This window comes from Pituophis catenifer, unplaced genomic scaffold (assembly GCF_029215685.1).
Source record: "Pituophis catenifer annectens isolate HBS135680 unplaced genomic scaffold, rPitCat1.0.hap2 SCAF_17, whole genome shotgun sequence".
Taxonomy (NCBI): domain Eukaryota; kingdom Metazoa; phylum Chordata; class Lepidosauria; order Squamata; family Colubridae; genus Pituophis; species Pituophis catenifer.
The window spans coordinates 3,723,325-3,740,321 of NW_027256897.1; the positions used below are offsets into that span (position 1 = coordinate 3,723,325).

The 16,997-nt window shown below is 47.7% G+C and overlaps 1 protein-coding gene across 1 annotated transcript in view; it reads left to right on the plus strand.

Annotated features, from left to right (window-relative positions):
- The window catches only part of AK8 (adenylate kinase 8), a 54,996-nt gene that overhangs the window by 10,042 nt on the left and 27,957 nt on the right, over positions 1 to 16,997 (plus strand). The window contains 6 exon segments of the mRNA XM_070955721.1: positions 792 to 806; positions 808 to 906; positions 7,317 to 7,385; positions 11,701 to 11,782; positions 12,243 to 12,314; positions 14,707 to 14,907. Coding sequence (XP_070811822.1) covers positions 792 to 806; positions 808 to 906; positions 7,317 to 7,385; positions 11,701 to 11,782; positions 12,243 to 12,314; positions 14,707 to 14,907 — 538 coding nt within the window.

Consider the following 16,997-nt stretch of genomic DNA (forward strand, 5'->3'; position numbering starts at 1 on the left):
CCCATAGCTCCTTTCCATCATGTTTGGAGATAGCAAAACATCCTCTTTCAATTGGGAGAAGACCATCTAACTAACGACCAGTTAAAAAGCAGCAGAAGGGGCTTTTGCTTTAAGCCAAGTGTAAATTCAGACCTTCTCTCACAGGGCTGTGTTAAGATTTGCAATTCCATCAGCTCTCTTTTGAGGATCTCTTCAGACCTTTGGTAATTAATGACCGATTTATTTATCAATAGCTCTCGGCCGAAAGGGGAAATTGCTTACGGCGACACCATCCCATTGTAACACCGGAAAAGGCCGTTTCCGTTGCACCTCACTTATCGATTTTTATTTATCTATTTACCAAAACCGCATCAAATTCAATCCACATTTAAAGCAGCCCAGGTTAAATAGGTAACAGCCTTGGCTTGAAACCTCCAGAAAAAAAGAAAAAACCTTCCGCTGCTTTTGAACAGACGTGGGGGAGGACATTTTTTTTCCCCGGGCACCATAATTGTCACTGTCCCAAATTCCCCTTGTGTCAAATTTCTCCTTTCTCTCTTTTTTTTAAACCAGCCGTTCCCGTGCATCATTTTGACTTTTTCTTCTGAGCACCACGGGGGTCTTTTCCCTGCGAGCTCCCCTTTCCGAGCGGCCCCCTAACCAATGAAAAACTCATATAGACAACGCAGAGTTTTGGGTTTTTTTCTTAAAAAAAAAAATCTTCAAATAATTTCGTGGCAAAGACACATTTCTTCCTCCCCACAACCTCTTCCTCTCCTGTTCGCTTTCTCCCACCTTGTATCTCCCTGCAGGCGATGTGGCTGAGTAAAACAATTGATAATCCCCCGGATTTCCCGAGAGACTTTGCTAACCAATGATTGGTCAGCCCTCTCCAGTGAAGTGCGAGAGCGTCTGAAGAGAAAGGAGGTATGTTTCTGGAAAGTAACAAGGCCATCTCGGCGTGCGAGGGGGAAAATAAATTGCGGCGTTTTGCCGGGGTTTTTTCGGCAGGGCGTGCGACGAGGGGTCCAATTATCACCGTTCGTTTGCATCAAAAGGACAGCTCCCGTACACCCTTCGGAGTCGGGGAATAAGAGGCTCGTGGTGTCAGTCTTCCTCAGGTAGACCAGACAGGAACACAACCAGATAAACTAATTCTATTTCATTCCAAGGCTACGTTCAACAGAATCTTGCAAATCTGAAAGTACAAATCTCGCCCACCCCTTCTCTTTTACAGCCCAGGAAACTAGGGAGGGTTTCTTCTCAGTCTCTTGGCCCCCATCCATTATGCAGTCTCTTGAGGCACCAAGCTGGAAAGCAGGAGATTGTGAGATTCAAGTCCCGCCTTAGCCATGAAATCCAACTGGGTGATCTTGGGCCAGTCACCAGGAGATGGAGAGTTCTAGTCCTGCAATTAGACATGAAAGCTGGCTCGGGTAACTTTGGGCCCCATCCCCAGGAGACAGTGAGTTCTAGTCCCGCTTTAGGCATGAAAGACAATTGGGTGACTTTGGGGCCAATCCCCAGGAGACAGTGAGTTCTAAGTCCCGCTTTAGGCATGAAAGACAATTGGGTGACTTTGGGGCCCATCCCCAGGAGACAGTGAGTTCTAGTCCCGCTTTAGGCATGAAAGATAACTGGATGACTTTGGGGCCAATCACCAGGTGACAGTGAGTTCTAGTCCCGCTTTGCATGAAAGACAACTGGGTGACTTTGGGGCCAATCACCAGGTGGACAGTGAGTTCTAGTCCTGCCTTTGTCATGAAAGCTGGTTCGGTAACACTGGGCCAATCCCCAGGAGACAGTGAGTTCTAGTCCCGTTTTAGGCATGAAAGATAACTGGGTGACTTTGGGGCCAATCACCAGGTGACAGTGAGTTCTAGTCCCGTTTTGCATGAAAGACAATTGGGTGACTTTGGGGCCAATCCCCAGGAGACAGTGAGTTCTAGTCCCCGCTTTAGGCATGAAAGATAACTGGGTGACTTTGGGGCCAATCACCAGGTGACAATGAGTTCTAGTCCCCGCTTTGCATGAAAGACAACTGGGTGATTTTGGGGCCAATCAACCAGGTGACAGTGAGTTCTAGTCCCGCTTTGCATGAAAGACAACTGGGTGACTTTGGGGCCAATCCCCAGGAGACAGTGAGTTCTAGTCCCGCTTTGCATGAAAGACAACTGGGTGATTTTGGGGCCAATCACCAGGTGACAGTGAGTTCTAGGTCCCCGTTTTGCATGAAAGACAATTGGGTGACTTTGGGGCCAATCCCCAGGAGACAGTGAGTTCTCGTCCCGCTTTAGGCATGAAAGATAACTGGGTGACTTTGGGGCCAATCACCAGGTGGACAATGAGTTCTAGTCCCGCTTTGCATGAAAGACAACTGGGTGATTTTTGGGGCCAATCACCAGGTGACAGTGAGTTCTAGTCCCGCTTTGCATGAAAGACAACTGGGTGACTTTGGGGCCAATCACCAGGTGACAGTGAGTTCTAGTCCTGCCCTTTGGCATGAAAGCTGGTTCGGTAACTTTGGGCCAATCCCCAGGAGATTGTGAGTTCTAGTCCCGTTTTAGGCATGAAAGAAAACTGGGTGACTTTGGGCTATTCACCAGGTGACAGTGAGTTCTAGTCCCGCCTTAGGAATGAAAGCTGGTTGGATGACTTTGAGCCAATCACCAGGAGACTGGGAATTTCTAGTCCCACCTTTGGCATGAAAGCTGGTCGGGTGACTTTGCTCAACCAACCTTACAGGGTTGTTGTTATGGAGAAAATAGGAGGAGGAAGGTTCATTGGATATGTGGGTTGCCTTATTTGTAAAAAAAAATAATAATAAAGGCAGGGTACGAATAAAACGAAAACTTATTTTTGGCTTCCTGAGTATGCAGCTTTCTGGCTCCTTCCGTCATCGATCGCCCCAACCAATCTAATCAATCTAAATGGATCTCAAAGAAAGCAACGCAGAGCCTTTCTTATTCCTGGAGGCCAAAGACGGATTTTCGTTCCATTCACAATAAAACCTCAATTGACTTGGAGGATACACACACACACACACACACACAAATGTGTGTTTGTGAGCAGGGAAAGGAAAAAAAAAATCCCCTTTGGCTTAATTACTCTCATTATTAGCATATTTCAGGCTAATCAGCCGGCGCTTTCAAGGATACCCTATAGGGTTTCCTTGATTATTACAGGGTAGGACATGAAAGGCATGAAGACCTGGCAAAAATCAGACATGGCAGGGTGGAGAACGGCTAACGAAATTGACACGGGCCCGCTTTAAGGCCTCTCTCTCTCTCTGGCTCAGCTGGCATTCTGTGAAGAGCGCTTTCCCGCCCGCAACTCAACTCGAGGCCCTTCAAAGGAACCGGAGTCGAAAATCCCAGAAAAACCCAACTTTCAAACCATATGGCGAGCGAGAGAACACAGTCTCTCTCCCCCCGTGTGCTGTCCGAGGTGCTGAACCTCTCCTTCGGTTGAGAAAGACGGCGGAGAAGTATTAGGGAAGGAGATTGTGTTTATTTAATGGATGGATGAGATTTTTTTTTTTTATCCCTTGGTAAGTAACTCGAGGAGGTGAACGTAGACAATCTTGCTTCTCCCTCCTGTTTTGCCCACCACAACAACAACCCTGTGAGGTAGATTGCGCTGAAAGAGAGGGAGTGGCCTAAAGTCAACCAATGGCCTTTTTTATGACTAAATGGGACTAGGATTCCCAGTCTCCTGGTGATTGGCCCAAAGTTACCCCAATGGCTTTTAAGACTTAAGGCGGGACTAGAACTCCCCAGTCTCCTGGTTATTGGCCCAAAGTTACCCCAATGGCTTTTATGACTTAAGGCGGGACTAGAACTCCCCAGTCTCCTGGTGATTGGCCCAAAGTTACCCCAATGGCTTTTAAGATTTAAGGCGGGACTAGAACTCCCCAGTCTCCTGGTGATTGGCCCAAAGTTACCCCCAATGGCTTTTAAGATTTAAGGTGGGACTAGAACTCCCCAGTCTCCTGGTGATTGGCCCAAAGTTACCCCAATGGCTTTTAAGATTTGAGGTGGGACTAGAACTCCCCAGTCTCCTGGTGATTGGCCCAAAGTTACCCCACTGGCTTTTAAGATTTAAGGTGGGACTAGAACTCCCCAGTCTCCTGGTGATTGGCCCAAAGTCACCCCACTGGCTTTTAAGACTTAAGGCGGGACTAGAACTCCCCAGTTTCCTGGTGATTGGCCCAAAATCACCCCAATGGCTTTTAAGACTTAAGGCGGGACTAGAACTCCCCAGTCTCCTGGTGATTGGCTCAAAGGCAGCCAGCTGACTTTCATGCCTGAGGTGTGAAGAGAACTCACCATCTGATTGGCCCAAAGTCACCAGCCAGCTTTCATGCTTGAGGCAGGATTAGAACTCGCCCTCTCTTCATTTCTAGCGTGATGCCATAACCACTAGGCCAAACGGTCTCTTAATTTGGGTCTCCTTCTCTCTGTTTGGAGTGACGTGCCCATAACCAGGCCAGGCCAGTGATCAATGTTTATAGAAAGTAGCTCTAACCTTGATTGTTTTCTTGAGGGCACTTCAGGACCCAAGTAGGTAACACCAGCAGTGCTAGTGAGGGTGATTTGCTTTCTGTAGCTCTGAGCTTGGTTGTTTTCATGCAGACGTTTCATTACCCAGCTTGGTAACATCATCAGTCCCCTGAGCTAGAAACATTCTCTTTCATTCTGTCCCAGATCCTTTCAGACCCATGAAAGATTTGCCTGAAATATTCTCCTGCCCAGTTTAGGCAGGGAAGACCACCTCCCCCTGCTGAAGACAGCTAGCCAGAGGCTGGGAACTGACTCCCCCCCCTCCCCGTGTTGAACAAGCAGCTCCGTCCAGCTGTCTCTCCTTCTGTCGTCGTCCCCCACCCAATCGTCATCCCCTGCTTGGTTGCTCCTTCTCATCCTGTCCATGCAAGCCGAGGAGAGGATGAGAATCCTCCATCGTTGAGCCGAAGGAGTTGAGAAGGAATGGGGGAGGAGGAGGAGGAATGGGGGGGCCTTAAATTGGATTCCACCACCCTTTGCTGGGCCAGACCCCAAGATCTCTTGAAATGACACATCAAAGCAGGCCGAGCGAGGCTGGCGGTTTCCGAGAGCAGCATGAGGCACCTTTGTAAAGTGACCAGGCTCAAAGCTGCCAAGGAATGTCTCCAGCCGCGAGAGGCTGCGGGAAGCTTTTGACGCGCCCGCCCGGCGAGACTCTCAGACTTCCAAGAAACCGCGGAGTTGTTTCTCTTTCCCGTCTTCAGCTCTCGGGTGCCTTAACGTGCCTGCTTTGGAGCAGGCTTTGAGTCACCGGGGGACTTAGGGAAAAGGCCTAATTGGGTCATTTAGTCCACCCTTCACCTATCTTCCACGGGATCTGTTCTCCCGGTACCCCATCCTGGACAGCTTACATCCTGGCTCCTTTGAAGAAAAGCCGTTTCTTCTTGTCGGGGGAAGAGCGGGGGAAAAATTTCTAAGAATTATTAAAAGATGCCGATCCGCCAACTTCTAGCTTTGTTTGCCAGCTGCTCCTCTGACAGGAGCACGGTTGACTTCCAGGTGGTTTAAGGGGCGGACTGTGGGGGTCATTGGTGCAATCTGATCTGGGTGGTTTCCTTGCAGAGGAAGGAACCCCTTCCTTCCTTTCGTTACCCAACTAGGTAAAGTCATCAGTGTTAGAAGGGAGAGGGATTTGTGGAGTGGAGGAGAAGAGCAACAGGAGGAAGAGGAGAAGAGAAGGAGGGACGACAACTGCGGGGTCTCTGAGCTTGATGGTTGTCTTGCAGACATTTCATTACCCAGCTAGGTAACAAAATCAGTGCTAGAAGGGAGAGGGGTGTGTGCAGTGGAAGAGAAGGAGAAGAGGGCAGAAGAGCAGGAGGAGGAGGAGGAAGAGGAGAAGAGGAGGAAGAAGAGAAGGGAAGGAGGAGGAGGTCTCTGAGCTGGTGGGGTATGTTTTTTTTTTTTCTCTTGCAGACATTTCATTACCCAGCTAAGTTACATCAGCAGGAATTTCCTGTAGCTACCATATAAACCCCACTATAAACACTCTGGCTCTGTTTATGTTCTAATAGAAGAGAATATTTGTAGCTCAGGGGTCAAACTCTTTGGGCTGTAAAGACACCGTTCCTTTCCGATTTCACGGTAAAAGGGCTTGGAGATTTATTTTGTTAAAAAAGCGAGAAGCCGTAGGAAATGTTTAAAAGGAGGGGAGGGGAAAAAAATAAGAAAGGGGTTGAAAGAAATCAGGAATAATGGATTAAGGCCGAGGCTGCTGAGACGCCGCCTTTGTGGCTAAGTAAAGCAGTTGGAGACGGCCGTGAACTCATAGTTTAGCACAGCTCCAAGGAAACCTGGATGTATATTTTACCCAACTGATAGAGAAAGCTTTCTCTGCCGATAGCCTTAGGCTGGTCAGCCGAATCCTACAGTTGCCTGCTGGAGATGCTTTAATGTAGATGGGTCTCTTCGGATGAAAACGGATGAAATTCTGGAGCACAGCCTATCTATCGTGCCGAAGCTGGATCACACAAAAACTAGACTAACGATCGAAGAGAATATTTGTAGCTCGGGGTTCAACTTAGCACCATCATCAGTGCTAAGAGGGAAGTGGGGTTTGCGGAGAGGAGGAGGAAGATTATATCGGAGTTCTTGGTGCTCTCTGACTTTGGTTGTTTTCTTGCAGGGCATTTCGTCACCCAGTTAGGTAGCGTCATCAGTGCTAGAAAGGAAGGTGGGGTTTGGAAGGAGGAGGAAGACTGTGGGGTCCTTGGTGCTCTCTGGGCTTGGTTCTTTTCTTACAGACGTTTCATGATCCAACTAGATAATGTCATCAGTGCTAGAAGGGAGTGGGGTTTGTGGAGCGGAGAGGGAGGAGGAGGGAAGAGGGAGGAGGAGGAGGAGGGAGGGAAGAGGAGGTCTGTGGGTTCCCAGGTGCTCTCTGAGCTTGGTTATTTTCTTACAGACATTTCATCACCCAACTAGATAATGTCATCAGTGCTAGAAGGGAGTGTGGTTTGTGGAAAGGAGGGGAGGGGGAGGAGGAGGAGGAGGAGGAGGAGGAGGGAGAGAAGAGGAGGCCTGTGGGGTCCCAGGTGCTCTCTGAGCTTGGTTATTTTCTTACAGACATTTCATCACCCAACTTGGTAACCTCATCAGTGCTAGAAAAAGTGGTGTTTGCTCTTGTTTTATATTCTGGGGGTGGGGGGGCTTGCCCTGTCTGTATTAACAGTTCTCGCTGGTTGCTTGATTGGGATGTTTCTCGATGACATTGAATCCGGGTCTAATTCTCTCTAACTCACCTGTCCCTTCTCTGTCTTTAACAAATGATTTTAGAACATCTCTGAAAGTCTGTGGGCCCAACTGGTTGAGGAGCGCTTGAAGCTTGATGACTGCCTCTGCAGCGTACGTATGACCGAGAGCTTGCAAAGAGGGGACCTGAGATTTGAACTAGGGGAGACATGAAAGCAGTGTATTCCAATATCTCAGGGGTTGCCCCAAAGAAGAGGGAGTCAAGCTATTCTCCAAAGCACCTGAAGGCAGGACAAGGAGCGATGGGTGGAAACTCATCAAGGAGAGAAGCAACTTAGAACTAAGGAAGAATTTCCTGAACGTCAGAACAATTAATAGCTTGCCTCTAGAAACTGTGGATGCTCCATCACTGGAGGTCTTCAAGAAGAGTTTGGACAGTCATTTGTCCAGAAGGATGCTTGACTAGAAGACCTCCAAGGTCCCTTCCAACCAGGGGTGAAATCTAAAATTCGTTACTACCGGTTCTGCGGGCGTGGCTTGGTGGGGGTGGGGGTAATGTGACTGGGTGGGCGTGGCCAATTTTTCTTTTTTACTTTTAAAACCATTTTTTCTACAACCTCTTCGGGCGAAGAGGTTGTAAAAAAAAAAAATGCTTTCAAAAGGCTCTGACGATCCCAGCTGTGTTGCCTGATCGGCAGAGGCTTTTTTTTTTTCTTTTTCTTTTAAATGCCTTTGACCATCAGGCAACTCAGCTTGGATCGTCGGAGGCATTTAAAAGAAAAAAAGGGTTGTTGTTTTTTCTTTTAAAAGCCTTTGACAATCCCAGCTGAGCCGCGCGATCATCATGATTTAATTACCTTTTAAACTGTTTTTTAAATTTTGTATGCTCTGTTTTATCTCGCGCTGTTCACCGCTCTGAGTCCTGCTGGAGATGGGCGGTATACAAATCAAATCAAATAAAAAAAATAAAAAATAAAAGGCTTTTTAAAAAAAACTTTTAAAAGCATTTTTTCGGCCGAAGAGGTTGTAGAAAAAAATGCTTTTAAAAGTAAAAAAAAAAAAAAAAAAAAGCCTCTGATAATTGTGCGGCTCAGCTGGGCATGGGGCGGGGGGCGCAGGGATGTTTGCTACCGGTTCTCCGAACCACCCGCCTCCATCGCTACCGGATCGGGCGATCCGGTCCGAACCGGGAGCATTTCACCCCTGCTTCCAACCCTCTCAATTATTCTATGTGCTTAAAACAAAATCACTTCCAAGCTCAGTCCTGTCACACCGAGGGGGGATATATTAGCAACACCGAAGCGAGGTCCAGAACAACCCTGAAAATCGAGGTGGAATAACAAATCTATTCTGGATCTATTCTGCAAGGGAAAAGAATCACCACAGATCCCGAGATTCAGTGTCTACAATAACCGGCAAGCCGCCCCCCCCCCCCCCCCCGCGTTCAATTCCAACCCAAGGGGGAAAGCCAAGTTGCTTAAAAGCGGTAAGGAAATCTTGGTTTCCCTACAACCTCCAGCCAGATTTACGGCAAGGCAGCTTATGGAAGACAGCTCGGTGTATAATATTACCGCCCGGAAGAAAAATGTCCAAAGATTGTGTGAACTGGGCCTGCAGGCTATATTGTTTCCTTTCGCGTTTTTCTCTTTTTATTTCTCCTCCCGGTGTCATTCGGCTGGCCTTAATTGCCCGGCTTTCTGTCCCACCACCTCTTGCCCGTTGTTGTTGGCTTTCGTGCGCCGTTGTGGTGACACTCTGGGGTTTTAACGCTGTCGCTTGGAAGCTCCTACGAGCCCTTTTGTATTGATCGATGGGGCTCTCAGGACCCTGGGCGGCTGGTTCCCCGTAATGCAGATGCCGCTAGAATCGCGAGCGATCACAACGGCGTGTGTAGTGTGTCTGGCAGCACAAGGGCCACGGGCATTAAGTCCTGCGGCTGGCAGCCGGCGGGGCCAAAGGTTTCGGCAACTTTGCGGTGTTACAGTTCGTCAGGCAGCTCTTCCTTCTCCGCGGCTCAGCAAAATAAATCGATAGGCTCCAAGAAAAAGCTGGGTAGCTCCAACTTGGTTTTGAAATAGACCAACGAGCTAAAATGGCAGGCAAAGGCAGGATATATCGTACAGGTAGTCCTCGACTTACAACAGTTCATTTAGTGGCGCTTCGGAGTTACAGCGGCACTGAAAAAAGTGACTTACAGTATGACCCAGTTGGCAGCACCCCACCCCGCAGTCTCGCGATCAAAATTCAGACAATTCGCGATCGATTCATGCTTATGACGGTCACAGTGTCCCGGGCAGGGGGTGTGTGTGTCACGTGATTCCCCTTTTGCAACCTTCTGAGAAGCCAAGTCGATGGGGGGGTTGGGGTGGGGTGGGGGGGAAGAAGCTGGATTCACTTAACGACCCTCTTGCTAACTTCACCGCTGCGGGAATTCCCTTAACCACAAGAGCAAGAAAGGTCGTAGAACGGGGTGAAGAAAGGTCGTAGAACGGGGCGAAGGAAGGTCGTAGAACGGGGCGAAACTCACTTAACGAACGTCTCGCTCAGCCGCAGAAATGCTTGCGGTCGTAAGTCGAGGACTACCTGTAGAAGGGGCTCCTGCCCCACTGCTCCCTCCCGATGGAAGTCTTGGGCATCTGAAGATGCTAGGAATGACTCCTTAATGGCGAGCCACGGGGGAGCCATGATATATAACTCAGATTGGCTCCTTCCCCATCCTGCTGTTCCCTCTCTCTTGCCCCCCTCCCCGTCCCTTCCTCTCCTCCTCCTCCTCCTCCTCCTCTCCTTCCTCCCCCTCCCCTCTCCAACATCTGTTGGAAGTGGTCCCTCCTGTGATACCATTTCTGCTCGCAGCTGTTTCAGACCTCCAGCTCTGCGCCAGGCGGGCAGCAGGCAGGCAGCCAGCCAGCGGTGGGGGGGGGGGCAGGCAGGCGGGCGAGGAGTGCAGCCCTTTTGATGTGGGATAAAACAGAAGCTGGCCGCTGGGAGTGGGGAGGGTGAGGGGTGGGTGGAGGTTCGGCCGAGGGAGCCCAGCGGAATATCAATAAACCTGCGCCAAGCCGAGCGAGCGGGGCACCTTGGCGGTGGACGTTTGACTGAAGTGTCAAGCCGGTGGATAATGTAGTCTAATTAGGGATAGGCCGGGCTCTCGGCACGGAGGAACCTTGGCGGGGTGGGAGAGGGAGAGAGTGACCCATATATCCGTTCTAGAGGGGCTTATTTATAATGCATTAGCCCTGCACTTTGAAATAGGCTTAATTATAGACAAGTTGTTTGTCAAGCTGCCTTCTATTCCCTCCACGCCGTCCTTCCTTCCTTCCTTCCTTCCTTCCTTCCTTCCTTCCTTCCTTCCTTCCTTCCTTCCTTTCCTTCCTTCCTTCCCTTCCTCCTTCTTTCTTATCTTCCTTCCCTCCTGCCTTTGTTCTAATTGTCTGTCTGTCTATCTACTCTATCTATCTATCATCTATCTATCTATCTATCTATCTATCTATCTATCTATCTATCTATCTAAATTTAATAGAAATTTAATAAAACTTAAACTTATCTATCTACATCTTATGTGAGTCCCCCTACCTACCTAATCTCTCTCTCTCCAGCTTTCGGTCGGTCGGTCTATCTGTCTATCTATCTATCTATCTATCTATCTATCTATCTATCTATCTATCATCTATCTATCTATCTATCTAAATTTAATAGAAATTTAATAAAACTTAAACTTATCTATCTACATCTTATCTGAGTCTACCTACCTACCTAATCTCTTTCTCTCCATCTGTCTGTCTGTCAGTCTGTCTGTCTGTCAGTCTCTCTGTCTATCTATCTATCTATCTATCTATCTATCTATCTATCTATCTATCTATCTATCTACATCTTATCTCAATCTACCTACCTACCTAATCTCTCTCTCTCCATCTGTCTGTCTGTCTATCTATCTATCTATCTATCTATCTATCTATCTATCTATCTATCTCTTATCAGAGTCTACCTACCTACCTAATCTCTCTCTCTCCATCTGTCTCTCTGTCTGTATCTATGTATGTGTCTATCTATCTATCCTGTGTCTACCTACCTACCTACCATCCATCCATCCATCCATCCACCCATCTATTTCATCTCTCTTTCTCTCTCTTTATCCTTCCCTACTTAATCTATATCATCTGTCTATTTCTCTGCCTGCCTGCCTGCCTGACCAGACCTTTGAGAGTGGTGGGGCTTCTCCTCTTGTCGACCAGCTAGCCTTCTGTTCTGGCGGAGAGAACCACTGAGGGTCTCAAAGAATCTCCTGCTGAGACCGAAGCCTCTTCCCAGACTCATCCACTGGGTCAGTGCTTGGCTTCCACCTGTGGGACGTTAATGAGAACCCAGACTTGTCTCCTCTGACAGCAGGAAGCCCTCCCTGCTCCCCTGTCGTGTTTCGCGCCCGTGCTCTTTAGCGCGAGAGATTAATTTTGCCTGTCTTATCCTCCAGGGCTGGATTCTCGAAGGCTTCCCTGACAGCCGAGAACTTGCCAAGTGCTTACAAGTGCGGGGTATCATTCCTAGACATGTCGGTACGGACTTCGCCTTGTCAAATTCTCTTTGAACGCTTCCTAGTTCATAGCCAATAACTTTGAACCCTGGCTGCTGTACATGTGCTGCGATTTACAGGTAGTCCTTGGCTTATGACCGCAGTTTTGAGCCCAAAAAGTTTCTGTTCCCGAGCCAGTCAGAGGTTAACGTTCCTCTGCTGTCTCTCTGCTGTCCGACTCTGGGGGCTCCGGAGTCCGTGCATCACTCCCAGATGGCCCTGGCCCCATCTCTGCCTTCGACGCAGAGCCCTCATCCGGGCCTTCCCCAGACTCCAGGACTGGCCCATGTTCCTCCCCAGCCTCCTCACTGTCCGACTCCGCTGCCAGCTCCGCAGGCTGCTGGCGGACCACAACAGGGGTAAAAAAAAACAAAAAACGACAACACCTCAATTTTCAGCCCTGCATTGCTAACGATTTCCTCACATTATTTTTTTTTTCCCAGTGGTGCTGTACGCTCCCGACATCGTGCTGATTGAGCGGAATTTGGGAAAGAGAGTGGACGAAATCACCGGAGGTACAACTCTCGAGGGTGGGGGATTTTCACTGTCGACGGTCGTCGCGGTTCTGCAAAAACTGGAAATCCACGACGGCCAATGAAAAACTTTGGGGCCCAAGTTTCACTGTCTGATCTTGAAAATTATCCTGGTCCTCTCAGAAGTTTGGAGAACAGATTTTGTCAATCTCCCCCTTTCTCATACCGTCACGCAGCCCTGCCCTCCCGACGGTTCTGGTGAGGTGACTGAGATCTGTGTGGTTGGTTTTTTTTGCTAGACTTCAAAATCCACAGTTGGGTGGTATTTTTATAACAGGAAAATGAGTTAGAAGGGACCTCGGAGGTCTTCTAGTCCATCCCCCTGCCTCAAGCAGGAGACCTTATATCATCCTGGACAAATACCAAGATTAACCGAACAGTAAAAGAAAGGGAGCAAACATCCGAGTTTACAGAATAACAGAGTTGGTGGAAGGGACCTCGGAGGTCTTCTAGTCCAACCCCCTGCCTCAAGCAGGAAACCCAATACCCGTGATGGCGAACCTATGGCACGCATGCCAGAAGTGGCACACAGAACCCTCTCTGTGGGCATGCGTGCCATCGCCAGCTGCTTTTCTGCTTTCCGGGTGCTGGAGAGCCAGAAAACGGCCAAAAATCAGGCCATTTTTTGGGCTGTTTTCCGGCTGTTTTCAGGATAATTTTTGGCCTGGAAAACAGTCTGAAAATGGTCGGAAAAAGGCCTGAAAATGATCCCCAAAACAGTCAAAAAACAGGCATGTGCACGCCGGCCAGATGGTCTGAAATTTCCAGTACTCCAGCGTGCGTATATGCACGCACCTGCATGCATATTCCAATTTGGGCACTCGGTGCCGAAAAGGTTTGCCATCCCTTCCAGACAAATGGTTGACCAATCTCTTCTTCAATGCCTCCAGTGATGGAACTCTCACAACTTCGGGAAGGCAAATCTTTTCCCCTGATTAATTGTTAATTTCTCCTTAGTTCTGGGTTGCTTCTCTCCTTGATTAGTTTCCACCCATTGCTTCTCGTCCTGCCTTCAGGGGCTTTGGAGAATAGCTTGACTCCCTCTTCTTTGGGGCAGCCCCTCAAATATTGGAACACTGCTATCATGTCATCCCTACTCATTCTTCTCATGCATCCATCTTTCATCCCTTCTCATTCTGAACTTCTCTGAAGCAGAATTGGCTGCCTGATGCCCTCCAGATATTATCCGTTAAAGCTTGTAGAGTCTGCAATGGTTAGATCCGCGGACTGGAGAAGATTAATAGTAGTGCAGACTTAGTCAAACTATTTACTAAGTCTGCACTACTTTTATTTATTTATTTATTTATTTATTTATTTATTTATTTATTTATTTATTTATTTATTTATTTATTGGTTCGATTTATACGCTGCCCTTCTCCGGAGACTCAGGGTGGCTTACAATGCATTAAGCAATAGCCTTCATACTTTTGTATATACCTGCTTAGTAGGGCTTTCTCCCCCCCCCAAAGCGGTGTTCTTTTTTTTAATACAAAGTCATCTTATTGCCCCCACAATCCGGGTCCTCATTTTACCTACCTCGGAAGGATGGAAGGCTGAGTCAACCTTGAGCCTGGTGAGATTTGAACTTGCACTAATTGCAGGCAGCTGGCAGCTAAGTGCTACTTTAACAGCAGTTTAGTCCGCTGCGCCACCAAGGCTCTTTTTTTAATCTTTAATCTTAATCTTCTCATCGTTCCCACCACCCATCTCCTTCCACTTATGACTGTATGACTGTAATTTTGTGGCTTGCATCATTTGTACCCTACGACTATCATTACCCTACGACTATCATAGAGCCTAGTTTAGCTCAACAGACAGAAGCACTGTAATTTAACACCAGCTGTCTGCAATTAAAGTAAGATCAAATCTGCCAGGCTCAAGGTTGACTCAGCCTTCCATCCTTTCTAAGGTAGGTAAATTGAGGACCCAGTTTGTGTGGGCAGTAAGATGACTTTGTATAAAATATACAAAAGTATGAAGGCTATTGCTTAACGCACTGTAAGCCGCCCTGAGTCTCCGGAGAAGGGCGGCATATAAATCAAATTTAAAAAAAATAATAATTAAGTGTTGTACTTTATGATTCTTGTTGAACGTATCTTTTCTTTTATGTACACTGAGAGCATATGCACCAAGACAAATTCCTTGTGTATCCAATCACACTTGGCCAATAAAAAATTCTATTCTATTCTCTCATCCAGAACACTGAGAGATAACCATGGTAGAGGGACGAGTAGAGAGACAGATCCTCGTTGTTATGCTGTATCTCAGATGTTCCATGAAACTCCTCTTCCAAATGTTCTCCAAGAATAAGATGATTAAATATTGTTTCAAACTTTTTAAGTCAAACCTGACTCACGTATGGTCTTTATCCCAGAGGTGTATCATACGACTTTTGATTGGCCCACCGACGACAGCATCCGTTGGCGTTTGAAGGCACCTAAAGGCATATCTGAAAAGGAGACCTCTCAGAGGCTGCTGGGATATCACCGGAACTTCCCAGGAATAGTCCAGTCCTTTGGGAAATCCATCAAGTTAATCAATGCCGATCAACCCTGCGCAGATGCCTTCTGGCAAGGTAGGAACAGGGTTGGACGTACCCAGGGGGTGGGCTTCAAAAATTTTTAGCAAGGGGTTCTCTGCTCAGTTGCTGTGTGGGCGTGGCCATGGTGGGCGTGGCCTAGTTGGCTTCTTGCACCACGGCAGGGTGGGGGGCATTTTTGACCTCCCCAGGCTCCGGAGGCTTTTCTCGAGCCTCCAGGAGGGCGAAAACGGCCTCCCCAGGCTCTGGAACCAGTAGGACCATTTTTCACCCTCCCCGAGCATCCGTGGACGCCCTGCACTTACCTGCATCCAAAACAGGCTGCGTGGGGAGTCCTAGGAGGGGAGGGGTGGGGTGGGCGGGGCCAGCCAGGAGTGGGATTTGGGGGTTCAAATCCCACTCCTGGGATTTGCAATTTCACCACCAGTTTTTGGCTTTGGGCACAGCTCGTTTCCTTTTGCTTCGGCTCTTCAATAAGAAAACGGGAGAAATCGTTTGCTGTAAAATCAGCCTTTTTTTTTTTTTAAAAAAAGTAATCGCTACATTCTCAGCCGTCGGGCGCTGATGGCCTCTTTACACAACTTCACTTTCGTGTTTATGCGTTTCGGAAAAAAAGGCCTCTCGCCAATTTCAAGGCCTCTCTCTCTATATTTTTTTTTAAGTTAAACAAGCCAGCCGAAGTTTATATTTGGAGTTTACAAATTAATTACCTCTAAATTACTTAATTAAATTTAAAAGTTCACATCATCGTTCATAAACAATTCATGCCTCAGATTGCAAATGCAGGCGCGCGGCCTGAATATTAATTATCGTTAATTAATAATGCAGTGAGAGAAATTGAAAATTGGAATGATAAAAAATAAACAAACCTCCCTCCCTCCCTCCCTCTTTCTTTCTTCCTTTTTTTTTTCTCTCTCCAGTGGAGGCATCTAAATTCTTTCTTTCTTTCTTTCCTTTTTTTTTTTTTAAAGAATAATTAGAATTGGAGTCTAGGGGATCATTACTCCTAATTAACTTGGTTATTTACTGCAAATTAAGCATCATTTGTAAGCAGGCTGGTTAGCCTGATATCTTTGTATCTTGGATATGCCGGTTTGGGGAAGAAGAGACATAAGCTGGGTCTGTTGTAGCTGATGTTTACTTGGGGTTCAACTTGTGCTCTTAAACTAGGAGCAACTAGGGTTTGGAGTATCTGTACATTTGAAAGCTTCAGCAAGTTTCCTTCAGCAGTAAGGGATGCAGTGCCTGGCTAGGTGGCTCAAGTGGTTAAGATGCTGAGCTTGTCGATTGGAAAGGTCAGCAGTTCGGCAGTTCAAATCCCTAGTACAGGTCTCCTGCCTGAGCAGGGGGTTGGACTAGATCCCTTCCAACTCTGTTACTGTTATAGCAATGAATTGGGAGCCTCTGAAGTGATCATTTATGTAATGGGATAAGGAACAGGTTCCTGATATGTATTAGGTAAGTATCCCCAGAAATCAACTCCCAGATAAGCAGAGATATTAATTAATATATTAGACCAACAATCAAGCAGTAAACAGTATTCCAGTGAAGGAACTACAAACAAGCTAACAGTAAACAACAACCTAATCAAGAAGCCACCAAGAACACTCCCACCAATACTGATAGGATAAACTACTGCTCCTTGGAAGGTCCTTGGGTAGGGTATTGTTTTCTCCTTGATTGTTTGTCTGGTGTTAATAACTGCTTATCTGTATATAAACAAGAGGACGACCCCGTACTCCGTTCCAGCACTGATGCTGTTACCTATCTGGGTCATGAAGTATCTGCTAGGAAACCACCAAGCTCAGAGAGCACCAAGGACCCCACACTCCTCCTCCTCCTCCTCTTCCTCCTCCTCTTCCTCCTCCTCCTCCTCCTCTTCCTCCTCCTCCTCCTCCTCCTCCTCCTCCTCCTCCTCCTCCTCCTCCTCCTCCCAAACCCCACTCCCTTCTAGCACTGATGATGTTAACTCGTTGGGTCATTAAACATCTGCAAGAAAACAACCAAGCTCAGAGAGTGCCAAGGACCCCAATGTATTAGCTTGCCTCCATGCCCCGCTATGTCCTATGTCTTACTAGCCTCCCAACCCTTCCCCACTGAACTTCTGCAAACAGAACACCAGCCTT